At 38.0% G+C, this 17,588-nt stretch overlaps 2 protein-coding genes across 3 annotated transcripts; both read right to left on the bottom strand.

The window, feature by feature from the left end:
* Nucleotides 1-390: 390 nt before the first annotated feature.
* On the bottom strand, nucleotides 391-12,030 carry LOC131774917 (tyrosine kinase receptor Cad96Ca). 2 transcript variants are annotated; one of them, XM_066169168.1, is made up of 15 exons: nucleotides 11,717-12,030; nucleotides 9,853-10,191; nucleotides 6,528-6,680; nucleotides 6,199-6,217; nucleotides 5,848-5,890; nucleotides 5,408-5,432; nucleotides 5,105-5,371; nucleotides 4,644-4,754; nucleotides 3,019-3,209; nucleotides 2,420-2,542; nucleotides 2,058-2,128; nucleotides 1,890-1,930; nucleotides 1,345-1,441; nucleotides 932-1,031; nucleotides 391-528 (listed from the first exon to the last, which is right to left on the bottom strand). In XM_066169168.1, the coding sequence occupies exons 1-15, from the start codon at nucleotides 11,766-11,768 to the stop codon at nucleotides 463-465; spliced, it is 1,698 nt and encodes a 565-aa protein (XP_066025265.1). In that variant the 5' UTR covers nucleotides 11,769-12,030; the 3' UTR covers nucleotides 391-462. The 2 variants fall into 2 exon arrangements, with proteins under 2 accessions (XP_066025265.1, XP_058946994.2); XM_059091011.2 differs by having other exon boundaries at nucleotides 5,105-5,432.
* A 1,118-nt stretch (nucleotides 12,031-13,148) lies between these two features.
* LOC131774922 (pancreatic secretory granule membrane major glycoprotein GP2-like) lies at nucleotides 13,149-16,380 on the bottom strand. The gene is made up of 4 exons (XM_066169185.1): nucleotides 16,241-16,380; nucleotides 15,214-15,358; nucleotides 14,388-14,483; nucleotides 13,149-13,695 (listed from the first exon to the last, which is right to left on the bottom strand). Exons 2-4 carry the CDS (start codon nucleotides 15,338-15,340, stop codon nucleotides 13,331-13,333), a joined length of 588 nt encoding a protein of 195 aa, XP_066025282.1. The 5' UTR covers nucleotides 15,341-15,358; nucleotides 16,241-16,380; the 3' UTR covers nucleotides 13,149-13,330.
* Nucleotides 16,381-17,588: the final 1,208 nt, after the last annotated feature.

Raw genomic sequence — 17,588 nt, 5'->3', positions numbered from 1 at the left:
GATTTGATACGTCCCAACTGAATTCAGGGCATATTAACTATGCTAGCTTTACCGAAACTTTACAATTGTAAACCTACACAGTATTTTATGACAAAAAAAAAATACATGTTTGAAGGATAACATCTTTGTGCGTTCTGGAGGGCCCTTTAGAACTCACTTTGAATGATGAAAATGTGTGCCGTGTATTTAACATTCTATTACGTGCATAATTTTGTGGCTTAAATACAGTACTGGACAACAACAGCCCTGCGATATTTCCAACTGAAACATCGCTCATATATCACCGATGCATCACGACGATCGCGATAATCGGCGATTATCGTTTGCATTACACTGGCACAGTACTGTACTTAATTAAAAGAATCTCATTTCACATCATATGGCTACATTATCAGGTGTTCACTGACTTAGCAAAGAGCCCTATTTTTATACAGTGTATGCAATTTTAAAAAGCACCAAAGCCTAAGCTTCCATATCGTCAACGTTCTGGTAAAGTTTGCTATCGTAGTCCTTAAGGTTGATGTAGGTCTGAAAAATGAATGCAACAGTTTGGGTTCTTGATATAGCAAAATGAAAAATGATTGACCACTGAGGTTCACAAAGCGGTAAACACTACCTTTCTTTCATAAAGACCAAAACAAAACAAGAACAAAAAGCAAATGTGCAACTGACTCTGATCCTAAGGCATGTTCATGACGAACTCTTCAATCTCAGTTCGAACGTTCCACCGCAAAAGCTTTGCATAAACAGAAATACCTAGAGAGATGGGGGTTTTGGGCCTCTCTCGAAGAGGGGTTAGGAAGACACAGGGTCAAGCCCGTTTTCGTCAATTTCTTTATCTGGAGCTCGCTTGCGATAACAAATTATTTACTTCTACGTTGAAAACAATCAAAATGCGATAACGCTATTACAAAAAGGAAGTTTTAGATACCTCTTTCTCTTTGCCCATGTCTTCCATGATCCTGCGCAGCTCTGCAAATGATGGTCGCTCCTCGGGTTTTTTATTCCAACAGGCTTTCATAATTTTATACCTAAAAAAAGAGAAAACAAGATTTAATTAATATTGATTGACTCTGACAGAGGTGAATAACGTACTTCATGGATACCGAAAAATAAGTTTATTTCTTTCAATATACCTAACTAGGGTTTGAAATTATACTCTAGACGCGCGATGTTGTTTCATCGGCTCCTCAGAGGTGAATAGTAATTGTTTTTTACTTCCGAATTAGCCAATCAGTGCGCGCTAAAAGCACTATTCATTTATATGGTATATACCGACAGAAGATATGAACAAGGTAACTTCATTAGATGTGACACTGATTTATGTTTATGTGATTCACTTACAATTGTTCATCCAAATGTGGAGGCTTGGGCATTCTGTAACCTTCTTGAAGTAAAGAGGCTAAAGATTTTCCGTCGATTTTCGGATATGGTGAACCTCCTTTGAATCAAAGCTTGTTATTCAGTAATCGTCAGCATTATCTCACAACGATATTAAAAGCCAAAACCACGGTAAGCATTGTGATGTTTCTTACATATGATTGGAGTTAGGAAATTAAGACAGATTTCTCAGTAGCCAGAGTATAAGTTCGCAGAGTCGAGATTGTATGAGTTTTAAAAGTTTTTCGGAAGTCAGGAGAGTTTTGCTGGGGGTCTGGTCACTATCAAACGCCCGTGCTGAAGGTCTGGGAATGGGCATCCGCTCGCAAGCCCGTTTTATATTTTATCCATATTGCTCATTTCATTCTCGGCTTTTTTAACGAAGGTTTACACTACATCAAAGTACACTGAAATAGCAGTAAAAAAAGATGAACAAACGGTTCGGCAGAATCAAGAAGATGCTCGCCGATTAAACTGAAAACACGTCTCACGGAAGAGTTGATTCTCACCTATGGTAAAGATTTCGTACATCACGATTCCATAGCTCCATCTGAAATTATTAAATAAAATACGTCAAAGAAGTCCGTTTTTTAAAGAGAAAAAACTTAGGAAAAGCAGTGGCATCCAGAACAGCGGTAACAAATCCAAAACTAAGCAAACAATTGTAGGTAACTTACATGTCGCTCATCGTTGTACACTTTCCATACAACAACGATTCAAATGCAGTCCATTTTACAGGGAGACGACCCTACCAATCAAGAGACAAATGGCAAAACGTAACTTGATAACTGGTAGAATTTTACCACTCAATAACATGGAATAAATATTTTCATGAGAGAGCATCAGTACCTTGAAAGGCAACTTTATGCATCACTTGCACAACCAAGAGGTTGTTAAAACCATGCGCAAAGTAATCTCGCTGATCAAAATAGTTTTTACCAAATGGTGCTGATCAAAAACTAAAATAAAGAGGAAATCAAAGCTAAAAGAAACGTTATTAACGAGGAAATTAGACTAATCATTATCCCTTGTAGTTTACCGTGGCTGTTCTTCTGTAGAGATCTTCTTTAAAAACATCCCTTGCCAAACCAAAATCCGTTATTTTGCAGGTCTCTCTATCACCAACTAGTACATTACGTGCTGCAAGATCGCGATGAACTATCTGCAAGAATGTTTAAAACCTGTCATAGATCAATCCAGTTAATCTTGCAAATATCAGGTGTCTCCAATATTTCAACCTTAGGCGATCTAGTAATTTTTGGGAAAACCAGGCAGGGATGATAATTCTTACGACACCGATATACACTTGGTACTTACGCTAGGCATCATGACTTAACAAATGTGGGAAAATTACAGCTCAAAATATTTAATTTCGTGAGGGAAATGGCCTGAGGTACCCTGTTATTTACTCTCTCTTTGGTTTGTTCCTGTAGCAAACAGGAAAGCTGTCTGGAAATTCATTCCCTTCTTTCGTGTTAATCTGATAGAGTGCGATCATTCTAAGGCGTTTAAATTTCCATTTGTCTTGTTTCATATCGTACATGAAATAGTTAATCTGATCTGCCTGATCAATTCGCTCTCACTTTTGCCATAATCGTGTGGTAAGAACAACCTTTGTAAACGGGCACATTACAGTACCTTCATCGAAGCCAAGTAATCCATGCCATTCGCAATGTCCCAAGCAAAGCTGAATAATTGGTTAGAACTAAGAGAGCTTTGGGGTTTTATTTCAGTGTCGTTGTAATATGTGTCGCGGAGTCCACGGCTCTTCCTCAGAAAACCTAAGAGATCTCCATGTGGCACATACTCCGTTACAACCATGACGGGATCTTAAATAAAAAACAACGTTTAAAAAAATAAAGTTAGTTCAAACACCCCGATAAAAATATGTTTTTGAACAGGACTGTTACGACAAGACGGCTGCAAATTATTAAAGTTCCCTCTAAGCGCAGTCATCTCGGCGGAACTAATGTGGCCGGCAAAGGATTACGGCCAGCCGATTATATCAAAGAATTCCGCTTTGATAGCTTTCTCTTCTGTTTCAAATTCCTCTCTTTTCTTCTCTTTTCGATTAACCTTTTAACTCCCACGATCTTATGGTCAACTCTCCCCTCTAACATTTTTTTTCCCTTGCACATTAGTAGTGAGAAATTGATATTAGATGAGGATAAAAAAAAAAAAAACTTGATAAGTTCGAGTATTCCCATCACCAGTTTGGGGGATAATGTAGGGATATTATAGGGAGAAGTTTCATGTTAATTTCTTCTGGGAGTTGAAGGGTTATTTTCTCTTCATTTTCCTCACTAGCACTACTTTTGCGCGCCTTTTGATATGTATCTTTTTTGTTATTCCCTCTTCTTTTCTACATGTAACTCTTCCTCCGGAGGTGGTTTCCGCCCGCAACAGATCAGGGAACATGACCTCTGAAAACGAGGTTGCCTAGATACAGTAGCCAAAATGCTTATCGCATACTTAGTCAAATAGGCATGGGTCGCACTTTTTCAAAATGTGTTTACTTTGCGGTTAAAATCTGTCGTCGAAAGACATTCTCAAAAGCGAATGTGGTTTTTCCAGTGCTAGAAAATTTTATTCCAATCGCAAAAAAAAAAAAACAAACAAAGGTACCTTGGTACTTGGGTTGGGCGGGTAGACTCTGGAAAAATAAAGCTAAACAAAAGAGATAACCGTGGTAACTGTCAACGCTTGTCGGTGAAACTTGGTCGATTGGAAACTCGCACGTATGGTCAATTTGCGGGAATAATTTAGAACTTCGTGGTTTCGATATGAATGGTCGACATTTTTACTATCCCTTACACGGAGCTTAATTTTTTTTTCTTGCTAGTTATGAAATATCCTTAGAGTAACCATCGACACAACTTCAATAGGACGCATGATCGCGAATCTTTCTTCTGAGCCATAAACATGCACTTTTGTTTCTGGTCTACTTCAGTTCTCAACAGTTCACAATGATGCTAATTTTTATAACAGCCACTCAGGGAATGAGGCCGTAGAAATGTATCTTCAATTGTGTAGACAATCATTTCGCTGTTGTTGCCCTGCACTAAGAGACTGTTTATGTTAAGCTCGTTAGTTGACCTGCAGATGTGATTGATGAGGTTTGTTTCTCTAGAATATTATAAAGGTGGTTTACTAATGAACGTGAGTTAGTGCGTTTTCGACAAATTACAATATTTGCAAGATACAACGATATTTCTGAGGGGCCTTGTGCATCTGATCCATAGAGATTAAGTTCACTGGCAAACCTGATTTGGTGACACAGCCCAGCAACTGGATAACATTTTGATGCGGTTCAAGCTTCTTCATCATGTTTAGTTCAGCGAGGAGATCCTGTCTGTTTTCGTCGGTGGCATTTTCTACCATAGATCAACATAAACAACGGGTTTTTAAAAATGGTTCGGGTACTAGAAAAAAACTCTAATGTTCTGAAAACGTTATCGTCGAAATTGTAAAATCAAACGAGCAAGAAAAAAAAATGCCAAATTTCTTCCTCCATTCTTAATCGAATTTACCGTGAATTAGCTCGAGGGAAGAATTTCTAAGTCTACACACTCATGCCATCTGACGTCTTCCCTCACTTGAGTTTGTTAGACCGAAAAAAACTTGCATGAAGATAAGGTAAGTTATCATCACCCATACATCCATCAATGTCGTGAAGGTGGTTGTAGAACCACTCTTTTTAGAGGTATCAGTTAATTAAACAAACCTTTTAACATTTTGATAGCCACAACCACGTCTTCCTTGTTGTCATTTATTCCCTTAGCCATTCCTCGAGCCACTTTACCAAAAGCTCCCCTGCCAATCACCTTCACAAACACGAGATTCTCTCTGGGTAATTCCCAGTCTTTTTCGGTCGGGTTGGGAAGTATAGGAGGAATCACTGAGTATTCTTGACGGATCACTCCGTCAGAAGAACTAATTGGATCAGGAGTTCTTCCTGCGTCTGCGTCTACGTCTGCGTCTACGTCTGCGTCTACGTCTGCGTCTACATCTGCGTCTACGTCTGCGTACATGTAATTTTGAGACAGTGGGTTCTGTACAGAGAAAGTACAACACACCACGACTTAGTCTGGTCATCGATCATAGCTTGAGAGGAGGTGTGGGGGGGGAGGGGGGGGGGTGAGGACGGAGGATTTTGGTTCGTCGTAATAAAACTTACCCGATGCCTCAACAAGGCTCCTTCCCCCTGATTGGCAGTCAATAAAACATAGTCCTACTACCGGTAAAAAAGTCTATAAGAGATAACTGTCCTCCCTCCCCGTTCCCCTTGAAAACCAAGGCCCTTCGACACCATCTATTTTCGTGGCGAGAAAAACGAAAGTCTTGCCATTAATTCATATACAAGTATAATTTGCAATGTAAATTGTTCAGAGGAACGTGCTTGATATCATCCTGTGAACTTTCTTAGGGGACATCCTCCCGAAAAAAAAGATCTTATCCTATTCTTACCATTTCAACCATATTCGTATCCAGTCTAGCTCCTTCATTTTTGCTAGAAGAGAAGAGAAGAGATAATAACATACTTGACATCGTATTCCTGCTAACAACATAGTCTATCAGGTCAATCAGAGTGGTTGAAACGGAACAGAAATGTGACTAAAATAGGATTGTAAATACTGAATTAGAGTGACTAGAAGCGTGCTGAATATCAGGAGAAGTAACCAAGCCATTCATGTAAAACCTTGGTAACGTTATGAATGACAGTTTAAGACAGAAGTCACCAAATTAAAATCGCCGGCAAACTTGCCAATGGAAGATGGGACACCACGGTGAGAAAACCGACACAGGCGTAATACTTACTTCCTATTGGTACGAGCCACTGTTGAGAAAAAAAATAAGATAGAGATTGTCAGTTCATTTAAATCATTAATCTTTTCCTTGTAAGTCATCATTTGTCAGTCTTAAGATATATGTTGCATCACATATATATCGCATAGGGTGGGGACGGAATCAAACTCCCATGAAAGAAATGGGAAACAGTTTTATCAACAGTCTTAACCCCCAACCCACCCCCCCCCCCCTTTGTCCCTTTCCAACACCCTGTTCCTCCAAATCCAAAATCCAAGCCACTGACCTACTTTAGCCAAACGGTTTTAATGGTTTTTACGAGGGAAGGTGTACGAGCTCACCTCTTTTTCTACGCGTCAGGAAAAAGTAGACAACAACTAGTATAATTAGGATCAGGACCACGGCAACAAAGGCCAGATATACTGGATGCGTATTAATCGTGTCGTCATCAGCAGTACCGTCAGCTGTGGGGGATACGTCTGTAATGGGTCTCGCTTAAGAGATGAATAGACCGAAATAGCATGGATTAGTTGTGATCGATATATCTATGAGATGACGTTGATGTTGAAAGAACACATGCATGTTACAATTTCTCTCAGTGGCACCTATGAGGAGAACAACACTGTTAAAGGAAAAAAAAAGCATAATATAAATATGTGAGTTTTTCCTTCTTTTATATGTTTCTTAGCCTTCAGTTAATCATGCATAAGCTACAATTGGCAAAGTTGGAAGTAAGAAAACTTCAATGAAGAACTTTGTTCTGAATGATAAATCAAGTTTGAGCAAAGTGCTATTTTCCATAGAGGGAGATGAATTGAGGGAAAAAACCACGTCATTTCACAGGACGAATGCTCTTATTTCAGTGCCTTTAGGCAAAACGGAAAGCATCCCTAAAGGTTGACTTAAGCTTTAGGCGTCTTTAATTGTAAACCGAAATATTCAAAAGCTAACAGTTATCTTTCATGAATCTTTAATTGAACATAAGGTGAACTTTAATAACGTAAATCTTTTAGCATCCTTTAAGTGGTCTCTTTTTTGGCACAAAAGAAGGTTTTTAATTAATATACATTTAATTAACCTTTGAGGTGAGAATTAAACGAGTCTCGCTGTTTTGACATCTTTAATTGACGCACTAAAGATAGTCTAATTGTAATCTGAACTGTCAATAGGAAATGCATCACAAATTAGCCAGCACTTGCGTCGGACAGGAATAGCAAATTTTGTTCCATGTGCAGCAGCAAATTTTGTCAAAATATCTGAATTGAAAGCAACGGGTTTTCATTTTCGCATCTCCTTTATAGAACGCATGGAGTGCGATGACAAGAAAGGATATATTTATTGCGCTCATTGTAATGACTTCGTGTCACGTTCAACTTTCGAAAGGCATGAGCGAAAACGTAACAAGTCGAACTTGACAGATACTTTTGGGTCGACTTCAAATTCCCGTGATTTGTTTCAAGAAATTTCAAGTAAAGGGAGCATCGTATTAGAAATAGTAAGTATCTTTACACAGAGGAAAGTCCTAATTGCTCATATGTGGTAATAAGAATGTTCGACTGTATTTCTAAACTTCAGCTGGTTACTAAGTAAATATCCAATAATTTCATACAGTTAAGATTACTTTTAGATTAACTGTGATCTCCCTCAAAAGACTCCACTTAAGGTTCCAGCTTCCATCTTTTATGAACAAGTAGATTCTGTAGTATGCTTTCCAGTACAAGTAAGTAGTAAGTAAGTAGTATGCTTTCCAGTACAAAAGGGAACAAACTGTGACCTTGGCAAGGTATAGTCAGTTTATAATTACATTCTATTACAATAAAGTGAAATGAGGCCTTTGTTTCAGTTGGAAGCCCAACACGTGGAGTTCCCAACCCTTTTACTTCATGGACTGGTCAATAAGCAACTCTCCCTAACACACTAGCAATACATCAATATTCTCACAAATATATCAAAAAAACTGTATGGAAGGCATTTAGAAAAATAATATTGAGATCTTAGGGGGTGACATGGGTAGATAGGGGCACATAGTATACAAGTTAAAATATTGTTTTCTGAAATTCATCTGTGAACAGGTAGATTCATAATAACAAATGAAATATTCTTCAGATTAAAAGACTGCGACTCCAGAGAGTCTGTGTATGCATGCATTAACCTAAATATTACACAGCATCATTCAACATTCCAAATTTCAGATTCTGTTAAATGTACTTCAAAGCCTTGAAAAATAAAATGAATGAGCATTGCGACAAGGAGCCTTTTTAAAGTCTTTTGTTAAAACAAAAGACTTCATACATACAGTGTATTAAAAGAACAATTATAGGAAAGAACCTAAATTGACCAGAGATTAAGACTGTCTCAAAAAAATTACTCAGAAAGTTGTCAATTGCAGTCTGTACCGAACTCCAAAAACAATACTAAATAAAATAAAATGGAACAAAATATCTAGATTTAGAGAAATGAATGTGGTCATAACCTATCCACATCTTCCTGAGGCCTGGCAATATATGAACTTTGACCTTTGCAGCCTATGCTAGGTATTGAGATTCCACTAACTGAAACCCTGACATTCTTAAAACCTTACAACAAGTATGTATGTAGAGAGAGTCTCAAACAAAAAATGACAATAAAGAGAGAGAGAGTTTGTTCTTGAAAGAGTTGAATGTCTATACCCACTTACATCTTCCTGGAGCCTGGCAATATATGGATTTTGACATTTGCAGCTTGTGCTAGGCATTGAGATTCCACGTACTGAAAAACTTGACATTTTTAAAACCTTACAACCAGTATGTATGAGAGATAACTGATTTTTGACTGATATAACATATCATGATATCATAATATAAATGTGGGTGTGATTAAGCAAATCAAAAGTCAATTTAAGGTGAAACCTACAGCTTTTAGAGGCACTTAAAGGTCACTAAATGATGAATTTTTACAAAACTTGAAATTTAAGAGGACCTGAAAGTACAACTAAAGATGAATTACAACAAAACCTGCAACTTTAAGTAGTACTTAAAGGGAAACAAAAGATTAAAGAAACCTTTAAGTTGCCTTTACAAGTAGAAGTTTTGGCAATTAAAGACGAGTTTACGAGAATTAGGAGGATTCTTAAAGTCAATTAAATGATTATTTAGGTTTACTTTCATGTGATCCTAAAGTGTTCATGAAATGGTTCATGAGGAGACTTTAATTGACTTCTGAAAGTTCAATTAAAGATTCATTTCAGAACTTTCGTATGTCACCTAAAGATGTCTTAAATACTTCTAATGTTAACCTTTAAGTTACCTTTAAGGAAACTTAATTTAGTCATTTCATCCTGTGATTTATAAACGAGCGAAATTACTCAGTGCACCAAAATCTGTAACTGCACGCTAAATTAGCGTGTCATGTGGATACCATGCATATGAGTATAGACGACAATACAATACCAATAACACTTATTAGGCTCAACAGTTGTATATGTAGACTACTTGAAGTATTTTGTAACAGTGCCACGAGGGAAAGCGAGGACGGGGATGATGCAACACCCTGAGTAATTAGTCTGCCTCCTTCAGCCCGATGTCTCATCGGCATGAACTCTTCCGATCAGAACTCTGGCTCTGCATCAAAAGGACTACGGAGTGCTCAGACTACAGACTTAGCTTAATGAGAAAAACAGTCGTCTACCTGATACTTCCAGTATTGTGGAATTTGAAATTGTCGCGTCTCCAAACGTCAACTTACAACCATATCGCCCGGTGTCATCCACTTTAACGTCAATGAAAGTAAGGGAGGCTTTGCTCGTCACATACACACGGCCTTTGTAATACGATGATAAATACTCCACTGGCTTATTCCCATGCTGTTGAGCTATGATGGTTTCCAAGGTTCCTTCCGAGGTTATAGTCCCCCACTGAGCAAGACTCAGTGTGTGAAAGCCAGAATGATATTCCCAATGTAGTGTGATGTTATCGCCATCTTGAGCTTGAATTGGACTGACTGGGGTCAGTACAAAAACTTGCGCATCTAAAAAAAAAGAATCAATTCATGAGACATTCCACTTTTAAAGTATTTATTCAGTATACGTTATAACTGGAAATTGAATGATCTATTTTGGTCAGAGAGAGGGGTAGGAATGCACTCAGCGACTGTTTGGTGCTAACTGGTGATATTGCATGAGTTTTTATCGAATTAATTTTATTTATCCAAGTTTTCTAAGAAGCATATCGCACGGCATATGCAGCTAATCCGATTTATCGACAATAAAACCTTTCTTGGTTTCTAATGTCGGTCAGTTTATTCGGTTTTTATGCCTTTATAACTTTCCCAGTAGACTCTTTTCCAATTTCGTAAAAATGAACCCACACAGACGGGAGGAAGAAAAAGGAATGTGTCTTTCATTGAACAACTACTGCTCCATATTTTGTTTTTCTCTCTAGAGAAACCATCGTTTACTCTTTCCTTAACACTCTTGATAGATTGTTCATGTCACATTCTTAGCAATTGTTCCTCCCCCAGAGGAATTGGTCAGAAGGGTCTGAGAAGCAAAACGAAATATTACCTATGGCTAAACTACAAGCAAAAGTATGGAAAATAATGCTTGATAATGATATCGGCCCTACCGGGCTCTTCGGACTTAGTTCAGCGTAATTATTGTCATGATCAATATCCCCAGGCAATTCTAAATCGTTGCGTGACACACTAATTTCAACATGTTGGCCACCGTGCAGCGTTCATACACCTTTTTTTAATTCAGAGCCGATGATAACATATTACAAATTGCTCCATAAAATTTGCCACGTACATCGCAAAGATACGTTCACCTCGACTAAACATATGGCCAAGAAAAACTTTAGAAGGGAAGCATTGTTCAAGCTGTAGTTTTTCTTTTTCTTTTTTTTTGTACAGACACCAGAGTTTTGTATTTCGCAAGAGTCGATGATAGCAGAAGAATAACTGTATGAAGTATTATTTCTATTTATATTATTAAAAGATGAGCGAGGCTTCTTATGCGGGAATTCTAATCGTTATGAATTTTTCTTATGCATCAAGGTGTAAAATCCTAAAGGGTTGGATAAACACGACGATTGCTGTATAAATAAAACTCGATACGTTCGCACCGCGGAAAGATATTTTTATATTATGGCGTCCAGTGGTGTTATTTCGTTGTTGAAGTTCTATTTTAATGTACATCAACGACCATAAAGGACAAACAAATATGACTCGCCTCACTGAGTGCCGTGAATGCAGTTCATATATTTTGTCAGTGCACCGTAGGATTCTAATTTGTTAAGTCGCGCCAAGCTTCTTATAATGACTTTTGAAATTGATGAACAGATCAAGCGCTTCGATAAGATTCAGCTAACCGACGCCAACCAAAACTATGATTAAGCCTTTATGGCACGCAGACACAGAATAAATACATTTTTTACCTTACGAAAATTGCGGTATTCTATTGAGTTGAGAACGCTGCACTAGAACTTTCGAAACTGTTCAATAGCAGTTTATCACCAGGTTTCGTAACCTAACGGTTCAAACCAGAAATTCTTACCTGAGATCATAATGAGAAATACGCTTGCAATAAACAGCATGGAGAACTCCATTCGTAAGACAAAGTTCTGACACTGCAGCAGTAAATATCTAAGTTCCGCACTCCATCCGCAGCTTGAAAATTAATGCGGACGTGCCGATTGTAACTTGTATGTTCTCAAGTGATGTTTTTGTTGAACGTGAGCTCACATCCGGTGACAAAAACGAAACCCTTTCGTTACAAGTTATATATTGACCAACATATCCAGTAAACGCCGATGAGATAGAAAACAGTAATCGACTGAATAACGAGGCCAAGTATTTTGTTTTGTTTATGACGTGAGTCACAAAGTGAAACTCGTCACGGCTGGCCGGAGAGCGGATATGAATATTCAAATTGAGTTTAACAAGTGATATTTACGTCGTTCAAAGATACGCTCATGGTCATCCCGAACGCGAAAGGCAAATATAAAAATTTGCAATGAAAAATACAGATGAATAAGCGAACCGAGGAAGTTTCATGAGCTGGTCTGAGGATGTGGAGGGACAAATACGGTGAAATTAGATTGATTAACCATTATCGGCAGCAAGTTCATATTAGACCTGGATTGTTCCATCACAGTTCCATAGAATTTGCAAAACATGACCCGAGGAGGTGGTTTTTCGGTAAGCAGATGACGCACAGGTTTATTGAAGAGAGGAAAAAAATGTTTGAAGTTATTTTTATGTATTTACATCGCCGGTGTAGAACTCTGAAGTGCAAGTAGTGGCAAATTACCACACTTCATTTACCGCTCAGTGTAAAGTTCTCACTTGTTTCAAAAGTACTTGTTTGAAGAATTTAATCATGCTATTCATAATTTATTGTTATCATTTGCCTTTGTTGTTATTGTTTAGTATTCACGTTCATCAAAGAAAGACACGGAAAAATTAATTTAACATTTTCAAAATTGTAGTGAGGCGGAAAATTATGGTGTTATCAAATTCATTTCTTGAAGCGCAGTTTACATATATGATTTTCGTATATTTACAGTCATTGATTCATTACTTTACTGGTGTGTTACGAGGCAACATAATGACCAGCTCCCAGGGTTGGCTTGTTAGCTCAGTTGGCAGAGCACTGCACCGGTATTGCAGACGTCACGGGTTCAAAACCCGTACGCTTTCAAACTAATTTCTTAAGCCGCAGTTCACATGTATGGTTTTCATATATTTACAGCCAATTTTATTCATTTTCCATTAAGAGAGTTGGCTTAGTGACCCATATTGAAAAGAAGGGCTTCTGTAAAGAGTCTCTGGACTGTTTCTTGATTTGATTTTCTGACTTCAGCAGTGCATGGTTATTTTGATTCAGTTCTTAATGTTTGGAAAATTCTCTCAAATTTGGATTAGTTGCATTCTTCATGAGACAGTGTGTAGTTCATCCCGTCTAAACCATGGAAAGAAACGGACAATAGTTTCTAGAAGTACATTTATTAGGCCTCAACTAATGGCTTTCCATGACAATTAGTATCAAGCACGAAGTTTCTCCTTTTTAAGCTGGTTATGAGCAGTTTAATAGATTCCCGATCACCCCTTTATTCCCTTTTGCTTGAAGCCACAGACTCTGGTGTCACGACGGAACTCTCTTACTTTCTTAGTTGGTACCGCAGTAGCGCAAATGGCACTGGTGCTCCCGGGGCGTTCCATCGATGTAGTAAATGTAGAAATCGCCACAATTCATCACTTGGATATCGATCGACCAGGTACAGCAATTACTCCACGAGAAACAGACCTTCCTGGTGACTTTACCCTCTTCCACTGAAGGATGGTCGCCGCTCAACCACCCAGTAGCGTGGGTACCGCACCTGGATGTTTGCGGGCAAGATGAAAGCATTTTAACCCCGGCCGCTCCTTGGAAGCGATACCAGTTCGGCGTGAGATGGTTATCGCATAAGAGTGGATTTGCGCCATGGTTAACATTCCTGCTTGCATCTGCCAGAACTTGATAGTTCTGACATTCTACAGTACGAGACAGAAACAAGCTTCCAATTAGTTCAACAAAGCTATACGTACTCTGCATTATTTCATGAACAATTTCAGACTTGTCCTGTTTGTTAAATGGGCATCAACGATGTACAAATGCTATTGTTGTTGTTAAGCGACCATTTTTTAGAAGAGACTCGACCCTATCATTTCTTTTCTTACGCTTCACTAGGAAAAACGTTCACCGAAACAGTTTACAGAGAAGAAAGGAAGCCGGCACAATATAATCGTTTCTTATTTGAGGTCCTGAATACATTTCCAACTGTAACAAACAATAGCTAGCTTTTTCTCTTTTCATCAATTGTATCTCCTTCTTTGTGTTGTTAGCTCATAGAAATTGGGACTAAATCATGTCAGCTGTTTATACGCCCAGTTGTTCGAAGGCTGATTAGCACTAACCTAGGGGTAAATTTTGATCCGAGTTTCTTTATTGCTTTGTTCAAAGACAACGTACTCTATTCTTTTGGAGCATCCAATCAACCAATTGTAGATAAAAAGAATAATGCTGAGTTTTCTTTTAAAGCTTTCAGATCTTAAATATGATTTTATACTAACCCTGGGTTATCTTAACCCATCCTTGACCAACCCGGTCCAGAATGCTAATTTCCTGAGATTAAAATGTTAAAAAAAGCTTCAAGGAAATAAAATTCAGACTGCTTTCGTCTTACCTGATGGCATTGGAGCTTTTGTCGGGGGAGGTGGAGCTGGAGTCCTATTTTCCAAAGCTTCAACTCTCACCAACAGCTCTTCAATCACGGAGCAGGCTATCAAAGGACGGGAAAAACTTTAAAAAACGTTCAAGAGTCAATATACGAAACTTTCTTCCTCAATTTTACCCAAACAGCTCAAAAGTGCAACGAGAACATTACATGGCCGCCCATGAATACAATTTTTTATCTACTAATTTTGATGCTATATTTCACGAGTGAGCTTCTCTCACGGGTGACACGTAAAGATAGATTCGAATCTGAAAGGAAGACATGTACTGTTCTGTTTATAATAAAAATATAATTTTCATTAAAATCAAAGACAAATTTCAAGCACATATTAAGAGCAAATAACGCATATAATGTATGCATGTAAACCACACCGGTTACGAAGCTACTTCAACCTCCGACATAAAAATGAGGTTTATAGGCTCTTATCCCAAGAATATTGCCTCTCGTAGAAAAAGTTGAACTAAACCCTGGCATTGTTGGTGAATTTAAAAAAACCCTTTGTGAAAACAAGACAGTTATTTAGATATACTAGGTTTCCATGCAGGACGACATCTTTATCTTTACCTATGGACGTGAATACATAAAAGTATGCTCACTGAAAGTACGTTGGCGGATGTTATCTTTTGGAAAAAGGAGATATTTTTGTATCTCATCAATATCTACATGATAAAGTACTCTGTGATAGATATTTCATCACCATCACATTGAATATGATAGATCAAGATTTGTTAGTATTATAAACATTCCACAACTTTCTACAAGTTTTAAATGTTACGTTGGCACTCTTCCAATGCTTTCACCCTGGCTTGCAGCTGTTTCAGTTTCTTTCCTCCACCCACGACAGGTTTGCTTCCTTGTATTAAAATGAACACAAGCAGCGAGGCAACAAAAGTGGATCTCATTTTGGACTGGACTTTAATCTGTGGAGTAGATACAATAAGTCTCAGGAACATTTTTATTCCCATGTCAGCCTCTCTTCCGATTTATTTTCTTTCACATCCTTTCTCGTTGAGGAAAAAAAGAGAAAAAAAAAGCAACGAAAACATTTATGGGTACGTAATGACACATTTGGTATTTGCTCCAAAAAAGTTCTCTCATCGTCGACCAAAGTTCTGAATTGATAAGGTTCCCACCTCTAAATCATTTAATTTTTTGCTCGCTTAATTTTCCTTCAGGAGCACTGTTCATTACAACTCGAATATGAATTCACAGAGTATAAACAACGTAAAGGAGCGATGCTTACGGAAGCAGCGGAAACAATGTGAATCTGCAACTTGCCAGTCAATATAGGATCGTCTCCAAGTAAACACAAATTTATGACTTTTCCTCGAGCTTTCTTTAGATCGCAACTCATTACTATAATTCATTACAAAGAAACGAACGAAACCGATTATGAATTTCTTCAAAAATGGAGGCAGATCGTGACGAACGTGAGAAACGAGAAAATTAATTTTCGGGTCAAAAGTGGAGCTTGTGTTGGTTGTACAATTTGGATTCGGGCGAACTACGCATCCAGTACCAAGTATTTCGACACGGTAGACAATTTTGCACATTTTCAGTTTTTGATAATTTGCCGCCATAACGGCGCATCGTTAGAATCTAGCAGAATTTGCGGTCATGATCATTCCAAAACCGCAGTATATGCCGCCAAATAACGCGACGCCGTAGACCACCTGCACCATTTCTGATATCTGAAAACTTTTTCTTTTTTCAGCGCACATAGATTGAACTCTTCAGTATATTTTTTAGGTCAAGGAAACTGTAAGAAGCATGTTGCCTAAAAACTCGAGATGCGAACTTACCTGGGATGTTGTAAAGAACACAGTGTCTATCAACAGGATAAGAAAGATTGTGTGCCCAAACGAATTCGACTACATATATGGTTAGCTGTTCAGGTCATGAACAATTAAAGTAGCCAATTACACTGAAGTGTCTACATGTGATGATAGACGTCTTTGTTTTAATGATCATCACAACCTAGACGACAACGTTACCTTCAAAAGAACTCGATGCAAGTGGGGGTTGTTTTGGGTGGAAAATAGTCAACACCAACGTGCGGTATAATTACACAATTTTACCTTTTATTTTGATGTTTCACTTGCTTCATTTTCCTTACCTTCTTAACAAATAAAATATCCTTTTTTTCTTACGGCCCTTCAAGCTTTGAGGGAAAACAAACACTGTATAGTCATTTAAGCAGAGAGGGGGGCTGCTCAATCCACTTAAACATCGTAATATTAAAAAATGAAAAAAAAGGAAGACGGCCGGCCCTAGATAGATGATAGATTTTCTTACTTTAATAATCATCACAACCTAGACAACGGCGTGACCTTCAAAAGAACTCGATGCAAGTGGGGTTGTTTTGGGTGGAAAATAGTCAACACCAACATGGGGTATATTTACACAATTTTACCTCTTTTTGTTATTTCATTTCCTTCATCTTCCTTACCTTCCTAACACATAAAATATCCTTTTTCTCTCACGGTCCTTCAAGCTTGGAGGGAAAACAAACACTTTAGAGTCATTCAAGTAGAGAAGGGGGCTGTTCAATCCATTTAAAGTTCGTCAAATTAAAAAATTAAAAAATAAACGGCTCAAAATACCGTTGAGAACCGTTGTGCCACACGTTGAAATATTGTTTGAGCAACCTTAATCTCAAAATGTAAAATATAAGATCGTAATGTTTCATCTGCACTTGGTAAGCTTGGAAGGAGAAAGTTCTTCTTTTTTTTAAAGTTTATGTTTTACTCTTGCACGTTGGTGCAAGAGTCATGCTGTGAAGCAGCATGCGCCCTGAAGATTTTTCTCTCCTTTTCTGAAAAATGTTCGAGTGATAAAAATTATTTTGCGAGTAATTTTGACACTGTTCCAAGAGTACATAGCTGAAATTTATTACGTTATGGTGATGTTAATTTTCCTTGTTACGTGTGCCTGTGCGTGATGATAGACGTCTTTATTTTAATGATCATCAGAACCAAGACGACGGCGTTACCTTCAAAAGAACTCGATGCAAATGGGGTTTGGTTTGGCTGGAAAATAGTCAACACCGACGTGGGGTATATTTACACAATTTTACCTTTTATTCTGATGTTTCCTTTGCTTTCTTGCGGTCCTTCAAGCTTGAAACACTTGATAGTTATTTAAGCAGAG

This window comes from Pocillopora verrucosa, chromosome 6, assembly GCF_036669915.1.
Source record: "Pocillopora verrucosa isolate sample1 chromosome 6, ASM3666991v2, whole genome shotgun sequence".
Taxonomy (NCBI): domain Eukaryota; kingdom Metazoa; phylum Cnidaria; class Anthozoa; order Scleractinia; family Pocilloporidae; genus Pocillopora; species Pocillopora verrucosa.
Note: the sequence above shows the minus strand (reverse complement) of the source record. Positions and strands in the feature narration are given on the sequence as shown.